Below are 23,703 nucleotides of genomic sequence, written 5' to 3'. Positions count from 1 at the left end.
TTATGCGTGATCGCACCAACAGATCTTAAGCTCAACTTAGCTAAGTGTACAGGATTTATATTAGCATAAAAAGAATAAGGGTAATCCATATCGATTTAATTTTTAAAAGTCTCAAACAAATATTATTTACATGTACTGTTTACATTACGTAAATGGGTGACATTGCTTCTGCAATGTAGGCCACTCGTTTTGAAAACAACTGAGTTAGCAATTATGTTACTATTAGTAATTCACGGTCACATTCAAGTATGGTCAATCATAACAAACAATAGGGATTTATTTATAGATACGTAGAAAGTAAAGAAAGGGATTATTCATTATTCAGAAACCGATGTGGTTAGAGTAGAGACATTATTCATCCCGACACCAACTAGTTAGTGTCGTATTTAGTGTTCCAAATAAATATATTTCGGTAATTAGTGTTTCAACTTGAGCAACTCCATCATCGGGGGTAACAACCCCCAGTACCAATATCGCCAGCTTATACTTTTGATACTGGGGCCACACTAGCATCTAATACAGTTAACTATCGCGTTATTTGCATTAGAAATTTGTCAAATAATGCGATAATTAACGACATTAGACGCTAGTGTGGCAACAGCAGAAGGATTTATATTTTAAGCTACGTCTTAAGGGGATCGGAGCAAAATGCAAAATTTTGACACATGTCAAAATTTTCAATGTGTTTTAAATGTATTCATTTTTTTCGAATGCTAAGAAAACTAAAGTATTTTTGAAAAATTTAAACGTAGAATGAAAGACTACTTTATTACCGAGTGCCGAAAGTTCGTTTGAATAAATGAAAAGTTTCTTCTGAATGAAAAAATATTTGCAATTAAAAATCCCACTAAATTTTCTCTTTTATTTTCACCCTGTAACTTATTAAAATAAACATTATAGAAGTTTTCAGGGACTTTCAGCCCTCGGTAACAATGTAATCTTTCATTCTGCGTTTAAATTTTTCAAAAATGTTTATTAATTTTTTCAGGATTCGAAAAAAATAATGTCATCATTTTGTTCTGTTCCCCTTAATACCTGTTTGTGCAACCTTGGAGTATCACCATGTCCTGACAAGGACTCGAGGAATGAAGAAAGGGATATATCCGAAATTATACTGGTCAAAATAACACCACCATTATCAGACGTCTCTCGCATGTTCATGTAGGACTGTACGAAAAATAAAAGTAAAAACGCTATTACAACAGAAAGATTTTGTAATATATTTACACGCTTGGATATTATTTATGTACAGAGTATACTCTTAAACAGTATCTGGAGGAGATGCAGAGCCACCATCCGGTTTGCTTTCTAATGAAAATGGCGGTATTCTACAGTCGAAAGTGTATCCGTCTTCTCGCTCCATGCGAAAGGTACCCCTAAAACAAAAAATATATGTGTTATTTGTAGGGTCGGTAGACTAAAGCACATAAGTCAAAAAGTATAGATTTTCAGAAATTGCATAAAACTGTATAAAAAAATAATTTAATATTTCTTAAAAACATTTGTTGTCTTTTATGAGAGTGTGTATAACATATTTACTAGTAGCTAAGTATGACTCTATGAAAAAGTATGGAAAATTGTTTTTCCTGACTTATGTTAAAAAGAACACAAGCATATATGACTTATTTCTAACAGAACAACTAGGTATTTTAGTTTGGTACAACACAACATTTTCTTCCAATCCATATTTCCTACATTTTCCTTACTAGACAAATTTATATAAAATTTATGAAAAAATTCATTTGGTGTTAATGTTGGTAGAGAAACTAAGTCATCTTTTTTTTCTTTTGATATAGGTAAAGGCAATAGTGATACAACTGGAATGTTACTATGTAGGTATAAAGGATGGGTGCAGCCCAAAATATCAACTGTCGTCAACACGCCTAACTTCACGCTCCCAACTTTGATGTACCCAAAAAGCATAGGCACTAAGTTGGATAAGACCTATCATATTCACAGCAACTCGGATACATGATATTAAGAAAAATAAATATTTAGGGCCGGTTGTTCGAACGTTAATAAAAAATGATCATTATCAAATATTTAATTACTGCCACAACTGTCAATGTCAACTTTGATTTTGTTGCTGAAAACATAATTATTGAGTACAATTATGAAATTAGTTAATCAATTATGTTAATAATTGTTATGTTAATTAATAAACTTATCTCATAATTATAATCAATTATGTTTTCAGCAACCCAACCAAAGTTGACATTGACAGTTGTAACAGTAATTAAATATTTGATAGTGATCATTGTTGATTAGCGTTCGAACAACCGGCCCTTAGAATATTATAGAAGTTGAATCAATGATGTATCAAAGTTGCGCGTGAAGTTAGGCGTGTTGATGACAGTTGAGATTTTGGGGGTGACCCATAAGAGGAGGCCATTAAGATAGCCTCCGTCTTAAATGTATCTTGTGAAATTCTGATTCCATTTGTAAGGTGTCTTTGTAGGATATCATTCCAAATTCCGTATCACAGCGGAGCCACCTTTTGTCCAACCATTTAAACTGCTTTCCATCTACATCTTTATTTCTTAATACCAAAGTCAAAAGTTCAAAAAGCCAGTATTTCCACAACTTGAAATTTGTTACTGCTAGCCTAATACGTTGACTCCAGTCATGAGGATAATATATTTGGATTTCTGTTTTCTTTTTCTTCTTTTCTATTATCCCCCATGAACTGTTCAACTTCTAAATGGCTATGTCCGGGAACCATAAATTGATGATCGATTCTCTCTAACTGTCAGTTATGTACAGCCCACGTAAACATAGAACGTGAGAATTTCTATTCTGATCTCCACAGGTATCAGAGTAAAATATTACACTTCTTGTGGTATTGGGTAGATTTGTTTGAAGATGTTTAAAGAGACAAGATGCAACCTGATTCGCTCTTCTAGCCGAAGTAGATTCATACCACACATACCATACAGCTTTTCCGGTCTTATTGTCATGTATGGTCAAATTGAACGTCCATAACTGACGTTTATAAAAAGCTACATAAGAAGTCAATGATGTAGTCTGTAAACACTGTTGTAAATCACATGTATACACTTGTACGGTACTATCATTTTGATACATCTTTGTGTCGTTTTTTTTTTAGATTCGTAAGCTTGATCTGCTGTCATTTTATGATTATCATGTTGCGAAGTTATTTCAGTTTTGTTTTCCTCATATTGACAAAGTTGAATTTGTATTTTAAACTTATCACAAGTGTATCATGTATCAACGCCGGGTTTTTGAATCACTATCCTAATTTGTTAAATTCTTGGCTATAAGTTTTTATTGAAGGGGGTTTGATAGACAAATAGTTGATATATTTTGGTAATTGTAAGGAGGGAAGGCAAATACTCTTTGATGTACTCTTTTTGGTGTAGTGACTTTCTCACGACGGAAGAGACAAAATATGTTTTTTTATTTCCTTCCTTTTGTCATCGGATATTTTATTTTTAGGTACAGTAAGTTGTTCCACGCATATCATTAATAATTTTTGTACCACCTACTGAAGACTGTTTCTTCATTGACACCCCCTACAAATAGCTTAACACAGTCCATCTACTACAACAAAATATGTATATGTCTTCATACGAAGTTTCTGTTTTTCAGGGTCTATTTCGCGTTGTCTTTGAGAAGCTTTTTATTCAATCTCTATTAATGATGACATGTAAGCAGACCTTTTTTTGTATGTACTCATTAGCCAATATTCATTGAATATCGCTTCTCTCTTAGCCATGTTTTAAGTAGGTAGCTAAAGTTAAATATCTCTCTCTCTATATTCTTAAACAAGTAAGACCATAACGTCAAGTACTTGAGGTACCTAACAACTTAAGTCATATTTATAAATCAGCAAAACTGAATATATCAGTTGTACTTTTTCACATAAGTCAACTTATGTTCTTTATAACGTCTATAGATTTATAGGAATTGAAAGGTTGAAAAAGTACGCTACTTAAAATCAATGTGAAATAAACGTGTATGACTTATATGCTTGAGTCAGTCGGTGGAGAAAAAATATATGGACATGTGCATGTATAAAAAGAAAAATCGATTTTTTTGACTTATGTGCTTTAGTCTGCCGGCCCTAGATTTATTAATGCAAATTGGTGGCTTAATCACAATAAAACAGATAATGGAAAAATTCTGGGAGTTTGATCGTGAGTTTCATCAGATGTTCATGGATTTTAAACAAAATTTGATAAAGTATGCAGGGTCAGACTGTGAACACTGATGCAGGAACTTGGCTTTCCAAAAAAAAACTAGTCAGTTTTATACAGATGTGTATGGAATGGTTACGATATAAGGTGAGAGTTGGACCAGAATACTTGGAGACATTCGAAATAAACAATGGACTAAAACAGGGAGATGCACCTTCACCACAATATCTGGAAAATATGGGCTAAGAATGTGACGGGTGGGCATATGCAACGGACGTGTTTCTAAATTTTAAAACGAAAACCAAATTGTATTAAACGGAAATTAATCTGTAGTTCGAAATATTACCAATATATGGTGTAATACCATGTATGCAGACTAAGAAATAAAAACATTAAATGGCCTGGAACTATATACATAGAGGAAAGAACAAAGATTTAAGAGGAAACCAAATCACACAACTAACTGTAAATACAAGAAAGATCAATATTGAATGATATCCTGTGACAAATGCCCCAGACAAGTCTAAAGTAAGCAATCATCCTTACACCAGGAATGAAAACCCACCTGATTATCGGAATAGTTCAATAAAATATCAATACCAAAATCTTTTTTTAATTTACTTACCACATATGTCCACTAGGGGCCTGCAAACTGACGTGGCTGCTATACTGAAAAGCTGGAAGCGCTCTTGTTAAAGCCGGTTCTTGTCCAACAACACCACGACCTCTTACTGTCTCTAAGGTTCCAGATAAAGAAAATATCCTCCAATGTCTTTCTCTCAATTGCACGCTAAGGGAGCCTAGGTTTTCTAATCGGATGCAATATCTCCACTGAAATTGAAGAATACAGTTAGAAGCTTTCGACATGTGAACACATGTAATATGTATTGGGACCGTGCAAGTTCGGCAAAGCGACACCTGGTTTCTACGCTCTGCAACTTTATTCGCACTTTTAATTATATTGGCCAATTATATTAGTCCTGGTTACTGGATAATTGTCAAGGCCATAGTCCAAAATATTAATAAAAAGAAAAAATAAGATTCAGGTTATGTTATTAAAACGTAAACAATTGTATGTAGTAAATAAAATTAGTTATTAAAATGCAGTACTGCAAGCAAAATACAATTAATTAAATTTACCTTTATATAATATTGTGGGGCAATATATAATTTTTCTTCTTCGACGACAGTAGGTATGAAATGTACGTCAATTTGACAATTTCAATTGACAATATAAATTATTTAACAAAGTTGCAATATTTCTCCGCTATTCGCGCACGATCGTTTCTCGTATCCCTTCCAAGTACTTGCACACCGCGAATACAGGGTGTCAAAGTTAAACTTTTATTTTATTTATTTTTGAATATTTCCTGACAGGCATGGAACAACAACATGAAATTTGGTAAGTGGTGCTGGTATTGTACAATCAACTAAATTATGTTAAATAAACGTTTCTGGCTACTACAAGAGGCGTACGACGGGGGAACGTGAATGGTTGACCCTTCCCAAATTCTACGCCACTGGCGGAATTGCTATTTTAGTTCAATTTTTTTATTCTCCAATACTTTCTATGTAAAAACATACTCTTCATTCGTAAAGATAAAGCCATTAGTTTTCGAGAATATTTGAAACTAAATACGAAGGAGCATAATACATTAATCAAAATAAGTGTGCCTTTTCATTTTTAACTTCAAATATCTCGAAAACTAATGATTTTATCGTTACGAATGAAGAGTATATTATTTGCATAAACAGTATTGTAGAATCTAAAAATTATGCTAAAATAGCAGTTTCATCAGTGGCGTAGAATTTGGGAAGGGTCAACCATTCACTTTCCCCTGTCGTACGCATCTGGTATTAACCACAAACGATTATTTAACATAATTTAGTAGGGTGTACAGTACCTACACTTTCTGACAAGTACCATAAGGATATGTCAAATAGTTTTATAGTACCGGGCACACATAGTTCTTAAAGTTTTAAATAAAGAATACATTACATATTTTAAAAAAAAATAATACTTTAAAATAATCTGACATATCCGTGTGATACTTGGCAGAAAGTGTAGGCACTGTACACCCTACTAAATTATGTTAAATAATCGTTTCTGGCTACTACCAGAGGCGTATGACAGGGGAAAGTGAATTGTTGACCCTTCAAAAATTCTACGCCACTGATGAAACTGCTATTTTAGCATAGTTTTTAGATTCTCCAGTACTTTCTATGCAAATAATATACTCTTCATTCGTAACGATAATGTCATTAGTTTTCGAGATATTTGAAGTTAAAAATGAAAAGGCACACTTATTTTTGATTAATGTATTATGCTCCTTCGTTTTTAGCTTCAAATATCCCTAAAATTAATGGCTTTATCGTTACGAATGAAGAGTATGTTTTTTACATAGAAAGTATTGGAGAATCAAAAAATTGCACTAAAATAGCAATTCCGCCAGTGGCGTAGAATTTGGGAAGGGTCAACCATTCACGTTCCCCCGTCGTACGCCTCTGGTAGTAGCCAGAAACGTTTGTTTAACATAATTTAGTAGATTGTAGAATACCAGCAGCACTTACCAAATTTAGTGTTGTTGTACCATGCCTGTCAGGAAATATTCAAAAATAAATAAAATAGAAGTTTAACTTTAACACCCTGTAGTTCGGTTATTATCAACTTTTGTACTAAGGTAATTTAGCTTAAATCGACCTATTTTAAGTTCAGGAATCTAAGGTTAAGCTATGGCCCATTCTTTACCAAACACCCTGTATATAGCAATTGATGGTCATTAAAAAATGAAAGTTAACATGTTTTAAAGATTTTTTTAAAGTCATATCTTTCTGAAATAATGAATTTATTCCATAGATTTGCATCATACTGTATATAGTACATTTCGCCTGCTGATTGGTCCTCTGTTGTTTACTAGTATATAATCGAAATGACTTACCCAGTATACTGAACTTGCGTGGGAATCCCTGGAACCCATATAGAAAGGTATAACAGTTACTCTAATATTCTCAGTAGTTTCTTTGTGTACATCTGAAAGTTCTAACCAAGGATGATTTTTGTTCTGCCATGCTTTTAATGTTTCTTGGGCAACAAACGGAGGATCTAAAAAAAGTAGTAGGTATTAAAATTACTAGATGTATACAAAAATTATTTAATGCTATAAACAAGTCATTATGTTAAATGCCAAGTATATTATTTAAAGTAACTATTTCACAGTTTTATCTTATTGGGACCGTGCAAGTTCGGAAAAGCGACACCTGGTTTCATAGCTCGGCAACTTTTTTCGCACTTTTAATTATATTAGCCAATCATATGGTCCTGGTTGCTGGATAATTGTCAAGGCCATAGTCCAAACAAATAATAAGAAGAAAAAGTAAGACTGAGGTTATGTTATTAATAGGTAAACAATTGTATGTAGCAAATAAAATTAATTATTAAAATATAGTTGAAAGACTGATAAGTTTGTACACACTTGAATGAATAGAGGAAATAAAAAATGTAGTACATATATCAAAGTGTGTAAATAATTTATTTCTTTAGCTGAGCGCTTTCGACATAAACGTCATCATCGGAGCTAATGCTAGAATAAAAAAAGAGGTCTTGTAAGAAAAAGAAGTACAAAACTCTTTTTTACTCACGTCAATTGTTAAAAAAAGTACCGCTACAAAATTGAGGTGTTAACATTTGCATCTTGTGAAAATAAATTTTGGTTGGATATGCTATGTCCTCCGTACAACCCCAAACAGTAAAAACAGAAAAACGGCCACATTACACGTTACACAAACACAAAAAATTTTTTTCCATGGTATAGGTATCACCCATCGGTTGTTGGCCTAGTAGAAACAGCTGACTGACAAAGTCGGATATTCAAATCTGCTTTTATCTGTTCTGCGTTGACGTATGACAGCTGACATTGAATTCTGAATATTTTTAACATTTTTTAAAGAAAAATTATAAATTAAAAAAAAATTAAATTGATAAGGAAATGTACCTTAGATGTTTTTACTAATCAACTAATAAATTAATTGATAACATGATTGATTTTAAGACTAATTGGCCCAACATACATACACACCTTGTCAGATAAAAAATAAAAACAGGAAGTAATGAGGAAGATCAGTTTTTAATGGTGAATTCTCAAATTCAATATTCTAGAATTCTGATCTAATATCTCCTAGAATATTGAATTTGAGAATTCACCATTAAAAACTGATCTTCCTCATTACTTCCTGTTTTTATTTTTTATTTGACAAGGTGTGTATGTATGTTGGGCCAATTAGTCTTAAAATCAATCATGTTATCAATTAATTTATTAGTTGATTAGTACAAACATCTAAGGTAAATTTCCATATCAATTTAATTTTTTTAAAATTTTTAATTTTTCTTTCAAAAATGTTAAAAATATTCAGAATTCAATGTCAGCTGTCATACGTCAACGCAGAACAGATAAAAGCAGATTTGAATATCCGACTTTGTCAGTCAGCTGTTTCTACTAGGCCAACAACGGATGGGTGATACCTATACCATGGAAAAAAAAAATTTTTTGTTTGTGTAACGTGTAATGTGGCCGTTTTTCTGTTTTTACTGTTTGGGGTTGTACGGAGGACATAGCATATCCAACCAAAATTTATTTTCACAAGATGCAAATGTTAACACCTCAATTTTGTAGCGGTACTTTTTTTAACAATTGACGTAAGTAAAAAAGAGTTTTGTACTTCTTTTTCTTACAAGACCTCTTTTTTTATTTTAGTATTAGCTCCGATGATGACGTTTATGTCGAAAGCGCTCAGCTAAAGAAATAAATTATTTACACACTTTGATATACTACATTTTTTATTTCCTCTAATTATTAAAATGCAGTACTGCAAGCAAAATACAATTAATAAATTTACCTTTATATAATATTTGCATATCATATCAATATTGTGGAGTAACATAAAATTTTCTTTTTCAATGACAGTAGGTATGAAATATACGTCAATTTGACAATTTCAATTGACAATATGAATTATTTAACAAAGTTACAACATTTTTCCGCTATTCGCGCACGATCGTTTATTTTATACCCTCCAAGTACTTGCACACTGCGAATATAGTAATCACATTGTTGGTTAAACTGTCATCAACCATTTGATAACTACTATCCATTTTACTGACTCTTTTATGATGTCGGTACTAATGCTGATGCTGACTTCTCAAGGTTCCTTAAGCAAGAAACCCATTATGAACAGCCAGCACGGCACAGCCCGGCACGGCACAGGACAGTCCAAATTCATTTGTATAGTTTTAAATGCAACGTAACCCGTTATGAGCAGCCAGCCCGGCCCGGCACAGGCCAGCACGCAAACGGAACGGCCGAAATTCTCCGAGTAGAATAAAATCCGTTGGAGTCGAACGGCCAGTCGGCGCCAGTGTGTCATAATTGTTATAAAATATTATATTGTTGATTTTTTAATTGAAAGCGCGTTGTTTCTTTTGAAATAATATGGACGAACTTTTAATTGAGAGTGTCAGAGAATACCCATTTTTGTATGATGCATCGGACCCAGGTTATCACGATAGCAAGAAAAAGGACAATGCATGGGTACAAATATCCGAACATTTTGATCAATGGACAGGTACGTACATTATCTTTTAACCATGAATTCGTTTTTTTAACATGATTCATATTCATTAAAATTGTGTAGTTTAAGTCTTTTAAAAACTTTTATTTTACGATAGTTTTTAAAATATATCATAGATGACATGATGCGTTTCTAAAATAAAATTAAAACAATACATAACATTTTTCTCCTATATAGAGATGGGCTAAATTATGGAATAAATTCATTTTCTCTAAAATAGACGGCTTTGGATAAAAATCCCGAAACACTTCGATTTTTATTTTTAAATTACAATTTTTTGGCATATATTTCATACTAGTGACGTTATCCATCTGAGCGTGATCACGTAATCTATGATTATTTTAAATGGGAATATGGGTCGTGTGGCATCTCATTTGTGGCCAAAAAATACTTTTTTAATTAAATTAATTGACGAAAAAAGAAGAATGTATGCAATTTATTTAACTCAAAATACTTTCTAATGATGTCAGAAAATAGAAAAAAATGTTTTATTTGGCAAAAAAACATTGCTTTTCGCTTAAATTAAATGTTCAAATTGTCAAGAGGTAGGTGGGAGGCTGTTTGTGATTTAATTTAAGTGAAACGAAATGTTTATTTGTGAAATAAACATTTTTTTCTATTTACTGACAGCAGTACAATGTATTTTGAGTTAAATAAATTACATACATTCTTCTTTTTGCGTCAATTAATGTAGTTTAAAAATTATTGTTTTGGCCACCCTGTATAAATAATGATATTATTGTTTATATTACTGAATAGAGGATTGAACACCCTTTCAAATGAGATGCCACACAACCCCTATTCCCATTTAAAAAAAATCATCGATTACATCATTAAGCTCAGATGAATGACGTCTCTAGTATGAAATACAGTGGAACCTCGATTATCCGTCAGGGCACCGGACCAAGGGTATGACGGATAATCGAGAAGACGGTTAACAGAACATTAAAAAAATAAAAATCATACTGTTATGGTGACACACAGATATTAACTAATAATTTGTGTGATGTACATTTTTATTTTCGGCTTGCGATTCTAAAAATAGAACTCTAAAAGTATGGTATCATTTATCATTACCTATTTAAATTGAAATTTAATCCAGAGCCCTGAATAAGAACAAAAATTATTTACATAAAAAAATGCGGTGATGGCATAACTGCACGTGTACAGTTCAATGAATTTTGTTTGGCTTATCGCAATGCTCAAACAAAATGAATTGATGACTCAATTTTTACTTGTGTATACAATATAACTTAATGGACCCTGACGGTTAACAGAGGTGACGGATAATCGAGGTTCCACTGTATATGCCAAAAAATTGTAATTTAAAAGTAAAAATCGACCTGTTTTGGTATTTTCTTCCAAAGCCGTCCATTTTAGAGAAAATGAATTTATTCGATAATTTAGCCCCTCTCTGTATATATTTTATTAATAAAAATACATTATCATTTATGGCAAATGATCATTTTTCCGGTGCCGTGCCGCGCTGGCCGTTACAAATGGGTTTTTGGACGGGCCGGTCTGTGCTGTGCCGTGCCGGGCTGTGCCGTGCTGGCCGTTCATAATGGGTTTCTTGCTTTAGTGTTACTTTGGCAAGTCTACATCCTGGCCCTTCTTCCCACCTATTCACGAATTTTGACCAGCCAAAAAGATCACCAGGCCCTGAGTCTTAGGTTTGCTGCCTTCCTAGCTAGCTGGCCAGCAATGTGGTTGCCTTTATTTCCATTGGGTCCTTTAACCCACCTCAGGCTGATATAGTTACCATCTGAAGCTTAGGCTAGTGACTCATGACACTCTATTACTAACACTGATGTGACATGTGGTCTATTCAGGGTTAGTAGCACTTGTCTGCTGTCTATGCAGATTATTCCGGTTGTCCAGGTGATATTTATCAAACTCCAGATTTCTAACCAAACTCCTAGGTATCTATGCAGTCTTTACAGCCCACTCCATGTATTACTTGAACATGTTCAGTGCCAATTATGAGATAACTCATAGATTGAATTCTTTTCTATATTGCCAACTACGAGTTATCTTGTAATATAATAGTCTAAGAGCTAGTGAACCCTCCGACTAACGGTCGTCCTGTAAGGCTAGAAATTTGTATAGTGATAATTCATAGCACACCAAGGCTAAAAACCATGACCTGACAGGCATCAGCCCTGCACGTGTATCTACCAGGTGAATCAAAAAGCGCATATTTTAGGGGAAAAATAAACTTTCTCCTGTAAAGTTTAAATTTAATTATGTGTTTGAGTAAGTCATTTAGAAGAAATGTGTACAACGATAGGCGATTCTGAAGAGCACAAGACCTTGCCAGGCGAGGGGAAAGATTAGGGGCTTTTCCTAAAATTATTTTTTTTTGCACCAAAAAAAGTTTTTTAGGTTTTTTGAAACATTGCAAACAGAAAAGGTCTCTAGTGATTTTTCTCTTAGATTAATAGTTTTTGTTATATAAGCGATTAAAGATTTTAAAAATTGCGAAATCGGCCATTTTTAACCCTAAATCGGACATTTAACTAATAATTTCAATGTTGCTAAAGTAGTTAGATATTCTTTAAACAATGATTGATGAAATCCCGACTATTTTTTGCAATACAATATCGAAAACCCGTTTGTTTTTTAATTGCTAATCAAGCGGGCGCGACACTGTAGTATAAGTGAGGACGTTTGAGTTGGCATAAATTCATTATATCGAAAAAGGGCAAATTTGACGAAAAATCCTCAGACAGGTCGATTTTTATTTTTAAATTAAGATTTTTTGGCATATATATATATATATATATATATATATATATATATATATATATATATAAAAATATATTATATATATATATATATATATAATACTAGTGACGTCATCCACCTGGGCGTGATGACGTAATCGATGATTTTTTTAAATGAAAGTAGAGGTTGCGTGACAGCTCATTTGAAAGGTTATTTAATTCTCTATTAAGTAATATAAACATCAACATAATTATTTATACAGGGTGTACAAAAAAATTTTTTTATTAAATTAATTTAGAAAAAAAGAAAAAAAAAATTTGTACACCCTGTATAAATAATTGTTAATGTTTATATTACTGAATAGAGAATTAAATAACCTTTCAAATGAGCTGTCACACAACCCCTACTCTCATTTAAAAAAAATCATCGATTACGTCATCACGCCCAGATGGATGACGTCACTAGTATTATATATATGTCAAAAGTCCTAATTTAAAAATAAAAATCGACCTGTCTGAGGATTTCTCTGCAAATTTGCCCTTTCTCGAGATAATGAATTTATGCAAACTCAAACGTCCTGACTTATACAACAGTGTCGCGCCCGCTTGATTAGCAATTAAAAAACAAACGGGTTTTCGATATTGTATTGCAAAAAACTAATCGGGATTTCATCAATCATTGTTTAAGGAATATCTACCTACCTTAGCAACATTAAATTTTTAGTTAAATGTCCGATTTAGGGTTAAAAATGGCCGATTTCGCAATTTTCAAAATTTTTAATCACTTATATTATAACATAAACTATTAACCTAAGAGAAAAATCACTAGAGACCTTTTCTGTTTGGAATGTTTCAAAAAACTTTTTTCGATGCAAAAAAAATAATTTTAGGAAAAACCCCTAATCTTTCCCCTCGCCTGGCAAGGTCTTCTGCTCTTCAGAATCGCCTATCGTTGTACACATTTCTTCTAAATGACTTACTCAAACACATACTTAAATTTAGCCTGCCAGGTCATGGTTTTTAGCCTTGGTGTGCTATGAATTATCACTATACAAATTTCTAGCCTTACAGGACGACCGTTAGTCGGAGGGTTCACTAGCTCTTAGACTATAATGTGATTAAATACATATTTGTCATTTTAGGCCGGATGTCTTAGAATTATTTCTATTTTAAGTATTTCTCATTTAAGGCTATGGGTACATAATTCGCAAATATTTTACGTGTATCCCTACTTTTTCTGTCTTTACACGGCAAATTACGTGTAGTAAAATTTACACTAGTATGGATATGTAAACATAACTAGAATGTCATTCTACTTGAAAATGTCATCATTAATTTAAAGAGATGGGTTTTGAATGTTCTTGGATAACTGTTATTTTTATAATTGCAAATTATTAATTCAGTTAATAAATGTGATAATTTTTTCACTAACTATGTATTCAGTGATTATAATAATTTATTTGTACGACAAAGACTAATACTCAATCGAGAAAAGAGGAAAAGTGTTAAAGTGATTTTTTAATAATATATTGTTATGGAACGCTTACAATTTTGAACAACTTTAACAACAAAATACTTGGATCACAGAATATAATATTATCCTGATGTATTCTCTGCTTGGATCTTCCACAAATAATACACAATAAAGAACTTTTTATTAAGTTCACGTCTTAAATCAATTATTTATCAAATACACTATATATCAATAATATTTAATCAATAACTCAACATATTCCCGATGCAATGTCAAATATTTAAAATTGTCACTGATTGTCAGTGTCTGACTGACAATATATGCTGACAATATTATATTCGGCTGAGTGCGTTGTAAGACAAAGATAGATTTGGAAAATATTACCACGGCATTGTGTTCATTTTTTTCAAATCCTGAAAAAACCAATAAATATTTTTGAAAAATTTAAACGCAGAATGAAAGACTAAATTATTACCGAGGGCCGAAAGTCCCTTAGAATAAATAAAAAGTTTATTTTGAATGATATATTTGAAATTAAAAATCACACTAAATTTTCTCTTAGTTTTTCACCCCTGTAACTTATTAAAATAAACATTATAGAAGTTCTCAGGGACTTTCGGCCCTCGCTAATAACGTAATCTTTCAATCTGCGTTTAAATTTTTCAAAAATACTAATTAGTTTTCTCAGGATTCGAAAAAAATGAATCCTCATTTGAATAGCATTGCAGCCGAAAATAAGTACCGATCCTCTTAACCATTTGAATGACGCCTAAAGACGTCACACTGTTACTACTACTGTCACATGCGCATGATTGCTTCAGGTGTCATATGCGGATATGTACAACATTCGTTTAGTTAGTGGTTGGTATTTGTTTGACTTTGACTGAAACAAGTTGTTTTTCTATTGAGAATGTAGATAAAAGTGTGTTTATGACGTCAGTTTAGATTCATATTATGGATAAAGCAATTCCAGGGCCATCTCAACTAAAACACTACAATAAAAATGCAGCAAAAAATCGAGTCAGCACCCAGGTCGAGTTAGGCATATTTCGTCCGCAATGAAAGAGTTAAGTGTGTAGTTCATTACACTAAAGACAAGAATATGAAGTTAATATTAGTTTGCTCTATAGAAATTTCAAAGTTATATCAGCGACACTGCTATTTTTTGTGTTGCGCAATGTTGTAAATGTCACTAAGCATTCTACATCCAAATAAGTGCAATTTATCATTTTTTAAGGAGCTATCCTAGTGTAAAAGTACGAAATTCATATACTTTTTTTGGTAATTTCTAAAATAAAAAGTACTATACCAATTATTTTGAAAATTTGCATGAGCATTTACTATAAAAGGAAGTAAATGTAAAAGAATTTTCATAAAAAAATATTGAAAATTAAACGATTTATGCGCCATCTACTGGCACCGTGAAAATAAAAACATAGCTCCACTGCTGCAGTGATTGGGACTAATAGAGATACTAAAACATAAAATTTCAAAGTTATTATTGAAATATAAGTTCTTTTCTATACCACCAACTAGGGGAATTTTGATCGGTTAAACAATGTCAATTTGGCGATTTTTGAAACTGAAAATGTTTTATCTAATTTAAAAAAAAAATTCAACACTTCATTTTTCCAAATTTTAATATTTTTCAAAAATCCTAGTTGATGGTATTCGCGGTGTGCAAGTACTTGGAAGGGAATTGAGAAACGAACGTGCGCGAATAGCGGAGAAATATTGCAACTTTCTTAAATAATTCATATTGTCAAATTGACGTACATTTCATATCTACTGTCATTGAAGAATAAAAATTATATGTTGCTCCACAAGATATGCAATTATTATATAAAGGTAAATTTAATTAATTGTATTTTGCTTGCAGTACTGCATTTTAATAACTAATTTTATTTACTACATACAATTGTTTGTTTTAATACATAACCTCAATCTTATTTTTTCTTATTATTTTTTTGGACTATGGCCTTGACAATTATCCAGTAACCAGGACTAATATAATTGGCCAATATAATTAAAAGTGCGAATAATATTGCACAGCGTAGAAATAGATGTCGCTTTGCCGAACTTGCACGGTCCCAATAGGAAATAACTTATATTTCAATAATCACTTTGAAATTTTATGTTTCAGGATCTCTATTAGGCCCAATCACTGCAGCAGTGGAGCCATGTTTTGATTTTCACGGTGGCAGTAGATGGCGCATAAATCGTTTAATTTAAAAAAAAAATTATGAAAATTGTTTTACATGTACTTCTTTTTATAATAAATGCTCATGCAAATTTTCAAAACAATTAATACAGTGCTTTTTATTTTAGAAATTAAAAAAAAAAAAGTATATGAATTTCGTACTTTTACACTAGGATAGCCCCTTAATTACAATAAAATTATACTCACCACCTTTTGGATTTGCCATTAAGAATTTATCAAAAAGTTCATGGTTCAAGGGGGTCTTTTCTGCACTAGCATAGGGGATAATATCTTCGTGGGCAACATAGTCTAAGCCTGGGATTGCATATAAACTCCTGGACGAATCTTGATTACCTAAGAATGTTACAGCCTCTGTTTGGGCTCTCTGCAAAACAAAATGACAATAAGTAAATACAATTCAATTCTAACAAAGCGAGCAAACATAGCCTAACAAACATTACCAAATTTTCAAATACGATACTCAATTTGAAGTGGGAGAAAATAATTGTTAAAATTCCTAAATAATTATGAAAAACTATTAATAATAAATATATTATTTAATTTATATAGGCAAATTCCATTAATAAAATGTTGTCTGTAGAGGTTGTCTGTAATATAACAGTTTTGCAGCCTTTTATGAAAAACGTGTTACATTATTTTAAAATCCTTAAACAAAGACAACAAAATGGAGAATAATGGAGAATAGCTAAAAGAAATTGAGAATGATTCACAAGAAAAGTCTGAAAAAATGTAGAAAGTGTGTAAAAGATATTAAAATTACGAAATTCCAGAAAGAAGCCTACACAAGAGGAATACATCCTCAATTAGTAAATATATGTATTAAAAACTATATGAAACTATAACAGCATATAGCAAAAATGCCACCAAATGGTTAATATTAGATACCATAACAAAAATGTAATATTAATTACAATTCTTCAATAAAGAACCGAAAAAGATCCTAAGCATAATAAAACAATTGCAGTTTTAAGTACAGTTGAACCCCGACTATCCATGCACGGATTATCTGGGCTGTGGATTATCCGTGCTATGATTTTCCATTACTCAAATTGCATTTTTAAGGTTTTGTCAAAATACCATTACTGTAAATCATTGGACGGAAACTCTATATACCGTGAGTGAGAAGCATAATGGAATATTGAATAGCAACACTCCTTAGGAAAATCATTTGCTTGTCATCTGCTATTGAAGCTGAAGATGCTACTCTGCTATATTCTTAACCAGTATTTCCAAAATAGCAATAACTAGTATAAAACAAAGAAAAAATTTAAAATAGAAGTGAAAAGGATGAATGTGCTACATCATTATCACGAATCTATGATTTTGGCAATCAAACATTACGGTATATCAATAAATACAAAGTGAATTTACATAATTTTATTTTTTTATTTATTCCTAATTGCTTCCTCTTCGTCCAGATGTGTGTTCTCCATGTTAGCCCCTTGTCAAGGTGTAATCCGAGATATTTTACAGTATCATTTTTAGGAATATTCTTGTTATGCATTAGGATATTCGGTGTTTCTTTGTGACAGTTAGTGAATACTACGTTAACTGATTTTGCTTTGTTGATCTTTATCTTCCATTTCTTAGCCCATATTTCAACTAGATGTATATTTTGTTGCAATATTTCAGCTGCCTGTATGGGATCTAGGTTTTTTACCAGAATTGCAGTGTCATATGCGAATGTTGCGATTGTAGATTCTTCTCCAGTTGGGAAATCAGCTGTAAAGATTGTGTAGAGAATTGGCCCCAAGACACTGCCTTGCGGGACCCCAGCATTTATGTTGTGAATTTCAGACACACTTTCTTCGTATCTTGTGTAAAATAGCCTTTCTTCGAGATATGATTTTAGTATTGTATATAGCAGCTGACAGATTTCTTTCTTCAGTTTGAATAACAATCCTGGATGCCAGACCTTGTCAAATGCTTGACTTACATCTAGGAAAATGGCATTGCAATAGCTCTTTTCCTGGAAGACTGTTTATCCGAAAATCCACCCGGCCGAAAATCTACCTTATCTCTATCTAACAAAATATTAGTGTATAAAGCAATCATCCGGCCCATCTGGACATACGGGATTGAACTGTGGGGAACTGCAGGAGACAGCAACCTAGCAATACTGGAGCGGTTTCAATCCAAGGTTCTTCGTGCTATCACAAATGCACTGTGGTTCATTCCAAATGCAGACATTTACAGGGACTTGAAGATCGAGACAGTGAAGCAGATGATCATCAAATGCAGTGATAAATATTTCAAATGACTGGAAAAGCACCCCAACGAATTAGCAGTGAATTTATTGGACAACTCTACACAACTAAATAGACTGAAAATTAGAACTCCTCTTGACTTGCCATTTAGAACATAAGTGTCTTAAAGTGGTTTAAGGTTTTAAGTGAAAGTAAGTGATTTAGTGTAGTTATTAGTAACAAACCTACTAGTAGTTGATAATCATTGGACTAAAACTCCTCTCACATTTGTTCGTTCAACAAAAATGCTTAGTGTTACTTTTTTTTTGTGATGTAACAGATTGTATTTAAAAAACAAATAAAAAAAAACATAATTTTATATCTCAGTATCACTGTTTTAACACTTTAAGTGCCATGGTGGTCCCTAGGGACTGCTGTGTATTGACGAAATGACTTGACCCAGGGGGCATTTTTTCAATAGTGTGTATGGTGTTTAACATGTTAAAAACATATCTGCACAGAAATCATTGAACTGATCGACTTTTCATCAACTTGATGAAGCACTTTCAACCAAGTGGTTTCTACATAAAAGATCAGAGATCATAACGATCTCTGGACCAATATTTGCTAAGCAAGCATTTTACGAAATCCAGAAAATAAAAGAACCTTTCAAACTGATTTGTCTGAAAATGAGAGTAGAGAAGAATAAAATGATGGAATGGTATCAATCAAAAGAGTAACTAATCAGGAGGATGAGGAAGCTGCCAATATATTAGACTATTTTGAGCAACGAGAACCATGAGACCTTGTCGATAACTTTAATTGCAAAGTATATGTCATCATCATCATCATCATCAATGGCGCTACAACTTTTCGTGAGTCTTTGCTACGTTTACTATTGCCTTCCATGTTTGTCGGTTCTGTGCCACTAATTCCCATTGTTACACTCCCATTTTCTCTAGATCTTCTTTGACTGCATCTTTCCACCTTTTTCTAGGCCGCCCTACAGACCTTTCTCCATCTGGCCTTTCCCAGAACACATTGTTTATAAGGCGATTGTCATTACTGCATATCACATACCCTGCCCATCTGAGTCTATTTGCCTTTATATATCTGACTAGATTTTCTTTTCTGAATAGAGACTCTAGCTCTTATTGTATCTGCGCCTCCATTCGTTTGTTACGCTGTCTCTGCACCAAAGTATATGTCAGAAGATTAAAAATCCAAGACTTTTAACATAGGCCAAAGTGACTGTTTCTTTAAAGCACAGCTACAGTCAAAACCGTTTATAACGAACTTCAGGGGACTGGTAGTTTTTGTACGTTTGTTATAATGAACAGGTTGCTATAAACGATATTACACTGGTAGCAACAGTCAGTTTGTTGTAAGTTTATGATGCAAAAATGTGTAACTTTATCTATACTTATAATATGTTATAACATGTTACACATAACATTTAACATATGTGTTTATTGTACTTGTACTGGCTCTCAAAATCGTTTTATTATAAAAATCTGGGCATACATACACTATTTATTTTTAAAAAGACCAAATAATGTAAACACAATCTTGTGATAATGGACCCACCTAGGAAGTCTAGTGTCTAAAGGACTTAGTGGACCCTGCCCGGATGTACCATCATAACCATAAAACATTATAAAACCTTCCTTTTCATTTCGTGGTAATATCGGTACCTCGGAGAGATACAATACAATGCCCATTTTTATAACTTTACACGAAAGCAATTTTAAACTTTTTTCAACAAAAAGTGTTATTGCTACAGTTATTTATTGAGATGTGGAAACAATATTATATTATAATAGGACATTGTATCTGTTTTCATTTGAATCATGGATTTGTTATAACTGTTTATTATATAGTGTGTAAAAAGGTAATAATTGAAAAAATGGATGTTGTATCTCTCCGAGGTACATATATGTACTCTGTAACCAATATTTCTACTGCTAGTGTTCCAAGAACTGTTTGCTTTAACCGATTTGTTCGTTATAAGCAATATAAATGCTTTTTTGTATGTCATTTTACGGGACCTACTATTTTGTTTGTTATATCCGATTGTATGTTATAGCCGGTGTCGTTATAAACGATTTTGACTGTACCTAAAACTACTGTTTTTTTCTGTTATCTTTTTATGATAGGTAGATTATGTAGATGTGTACCTACATGTGTAATATAAGAAATAAATGTTCAGATTATCAGTGCCACATCCAGTCCTGTGGAGCATGGGATCGGGTTCTACTTTACTTTGAATTTATTTATAGCTACTATTAAAACTATGCTTTAAAAATATTAAATCTTACAATGTAGGGACAGTCCCTCTGATCAATCAGCACTTGATAAAAGGTATGTGTTCTTCCTCTGACTTCTTTACCCACTGCTGCAGACGCCTCTTCATCTCCTTCATTCCGACTTGGTAAATCTCTATCATAAACTCGAGCTAACCATGGAAATAGTACAACGCCTCTATAACCGAAGACCCTATGCAAAATCAGCTGTCCTGTTTCATACTTCCCAGAGACCTTTGGTGTTTCTAACCTACCAACTTCTGCCAATCTAAAACAAATAGTGTTTTTCAAATTGTACAATAATAAAATGAAAGACAGTTAATATAAAATTTTGTTTCATAGGTAGAGCATCATCCCCTTACGCAGGTTTCACTCTTTTCAGCTCTTCAGAGAGGCCCTGGTCTGCTTTGAACCAAAAAGAAAAGGAACTGTCTCACTAAGACTAAGCACAATTATAAACAATAATTTTTTTTAACAAAAATATTTACGTCTTTACCTTGCGTAATTTCTACGTGCTACAAGTAATCTAGAAACGACTGGAATAACATTGCAACGAAGTGTTATTGAGACTATGTCCATTTTACATCTTCAATTGCCAATACTGAAAATAATTTATTTCTATTTTTACAAAATGATTTTTCGAAGAGTATTGTACATTTGGAATACGAATATGAGAAGGTGGCGTTTTTCCTGTTACTTATATGGTTTTAATAATATAATAGGTATATTTATTTTTGCCAAAATGTTTTGAAATTTTTTGGTACGAATGACAGGTATTTATCATTGACGTAGGACAAAAGTCAAAAATAAAAAATATAATTCATCTATTTTAAATTAATTGTGACGTATATTATTACAGCAGAGTCACAAGCCCTGAATATGTGAAATTTGGCAACAGTGAATAGAGGTCCTGATTCTGCTGTTGTGAATTAAAAACTTTCCAAGTTAAAAATCTTATCTTAGACAAAGTGCTGTTCCAAAAATAATTCCAGAACTTCCAAAATATTTGACAGGGCCAGAAGATGGTGCTAAAAGGAAAAGTCACATGAAAAGGAGGGAATTAATTATACACTCACCGGCAGAGAAAACGGGCACCCCAAAAAATGGGTCATTTTTAATGTCTTGTATTTCTTAAACTTGATGTCCGATTTAAGTAATTTTTTTAATATGTTATAGCCTTATTCTTTATCAATATCGCTGTAATAATATTGTTGCTAGACAGGTACATTGTCATTGTATACAGGGTGTACGAATCAAACTGTTTTTTTCTCAAATTTTGGAACACCCTGTGGAATGTTCTAGCTTTTATAAAATACTGAAATTAAAACCCAACTATAGCCTCAGATTTTCTTAACATTCTGGTTTTTGATTCATTCGCTTATGTTGAATAATAAAAAAGTTAAGCACTTTAACAACTACCCCTGTTTTTCGTTAATACAGGGTGTTTTTAAATAAGTACGGCAAATTTTAAGGGGTAATTCTGCATGATAAAATAATGAAAGTTTGCTTTATAAACGTATGCCCGCAAATGCTTCGTTTCCGAGATAGGGGGTGTTGAAATTGTGCTTACAAACTGACGATTTATTTATTTCTCTAAAACGGTTTGTGATATGCAAATAAAATTTGGTAGATTTTAAGAGGTAGTTATTGCGCATTTTTTGGCGTACAACTAAGAATTTTATATTCACCATTGGCGTGCATACGGGTATAAATATTTTAGATATATCCCGTATGCACGCCAATGGTGAATATAAAATTCTCAATTGTATGCCAAAAAATGCGCAATAATGCTCTTAAAATCAACCAAATTTCATTTGCATATCATAAACCGTTTTAGAGCAATAAATAAATCGTCAGTTTGTAAGAACAATTTCAACACCCTCTATCTCGGAAACGAAGCATTTGCGGGCATACGTTTATAAAGCAAACTGTCATTATTTTATCATGCAGAATTACCCCTTAAAGCTTGCCGTACTTATTGAAAAACACCCTGTATTGACGAAAAACAGGGGTAGTTGTTAAAGTGCCTAACTTTTTTATTATCCAACATAAGCGAATGAATAAAAAAAACAGAATGTTAAGAAAATCTGTGGCTATAGTTGGGTTTTAATTTTAGTATTTTATAAAAGCTAGAACATTCCACAGGGTGTTCCAAAGTTTGAGAAAAAAACACAGTTTGATTCGTACACCCTGTATACAATGACAATGTACCTGTCTAGCAACAATATTATTACAGCGATATTGATAAAGAATAAGGCTATAACATATTAAAAAAATTACTTAAATCGGACATCAGGTTTAGGAAATACAAGACATTAAAAATGACACATTTTTTGGGGTGCCCGTTTTCTCTGCCGGTGAGTCTAGCAAATAGCAGACAACAATAATAAGAACAATGGCTGTAAGTTATGTGATAGACTGCGAGTGTGTTAGTTTGAGTGAAAATTTTAAGTGTTAGTTAAGTTATTATTTGGTGAAATGGAAATGACATCAAAAAGAAAATCACATTTATTGTTATGTATGTGGTGAGCCAAAATTCAGGTGTAGCATTAAAATTAAATAAACAATGGAAATTCAAGTAGGTTAATTAACCATACATTTTTAATACAAGATGAATTAAGTTGGATATTACCAAAAACTTCAAAACTACAATATATTATAAGTTTTTAGTTACAATTTGAAAATATTTTATCTTGTTATTATTTTATGTACTAATGACTGTGTCCATATTTAAGCAAAATCGGCCCTCTATTTGACAGCTCGACGGTGTTGGCAAGTCTAATTCGACGGCCTATTTTATTTTTATTCTTAGTACTGTGTGCTTTTTTTCTATTAATTCAACAACCACTCTGATCTTTTTTACGCCATAAATATTGCTTTTTTGGGAGTTTTATAAGTTTAATCCCAACAAATTGATTTTTTCTTCAACATAAAAGTAGAAATCGATATAATAAAATTGCCTTAATTTTCAATAAATGATGTATGACATATGTCACAACAAATCAATTTTT

General features: G+C 32.3%; 1 protein-coding gene across 1 annotated transcript; it reads right to left on the bottom strand.

Moving 5' to 3' along the window:
• Window positions 1-1,196: 1,196 nt before the first annotated feature.
• LOC114326428 (polymerase delta-interacting protein 2) lies at window positions 1,197-21,490 on the bottom strand. The gene is made up of 6 exons (XM_028274799.2): window positions 21,189-21,490; window positions 20,708-20,960; window positions 16,390-16,567; window positions 7,097-7,260; window positions 4,783-4,988; window positions 1,197-1,376 (listed from the first exon to the last, which is right to left on the bottom strand). The coding sequence occupies exons 1-6, from the start codon at window positions 21,269-21,271 to the stop codon at window positions 1,262-1,264; spliced, it is 999 nt and encodes a 332-aa protein (XP_028130600.1). The 5' UTR covers window positions 21,272-21,490; the 3' UTR covers window positions 1,197-1,261.
• Between the last annotated feature and the right edge of the window lie 2,213 nt (window positions 21,491-23,703).

Source organism: Diabrotica virgifera, chromosome 3 (assembly GCF_917563875.1).
Source record: "Diabrotica virgifera virgifera chromosome 3, PGI_DIABVI_V3a".
Taxonomy (NCBI): domain Eukaryota; kingdom Metazoa; phylum Arthropoda; class Insecta; order Coleoptera; family Chrysomelidae; genus Diabrotica; species Diabrotica virgifera.
This window is presented reverse-complemented; position numbering and strand designations above follow the sequence as displayed.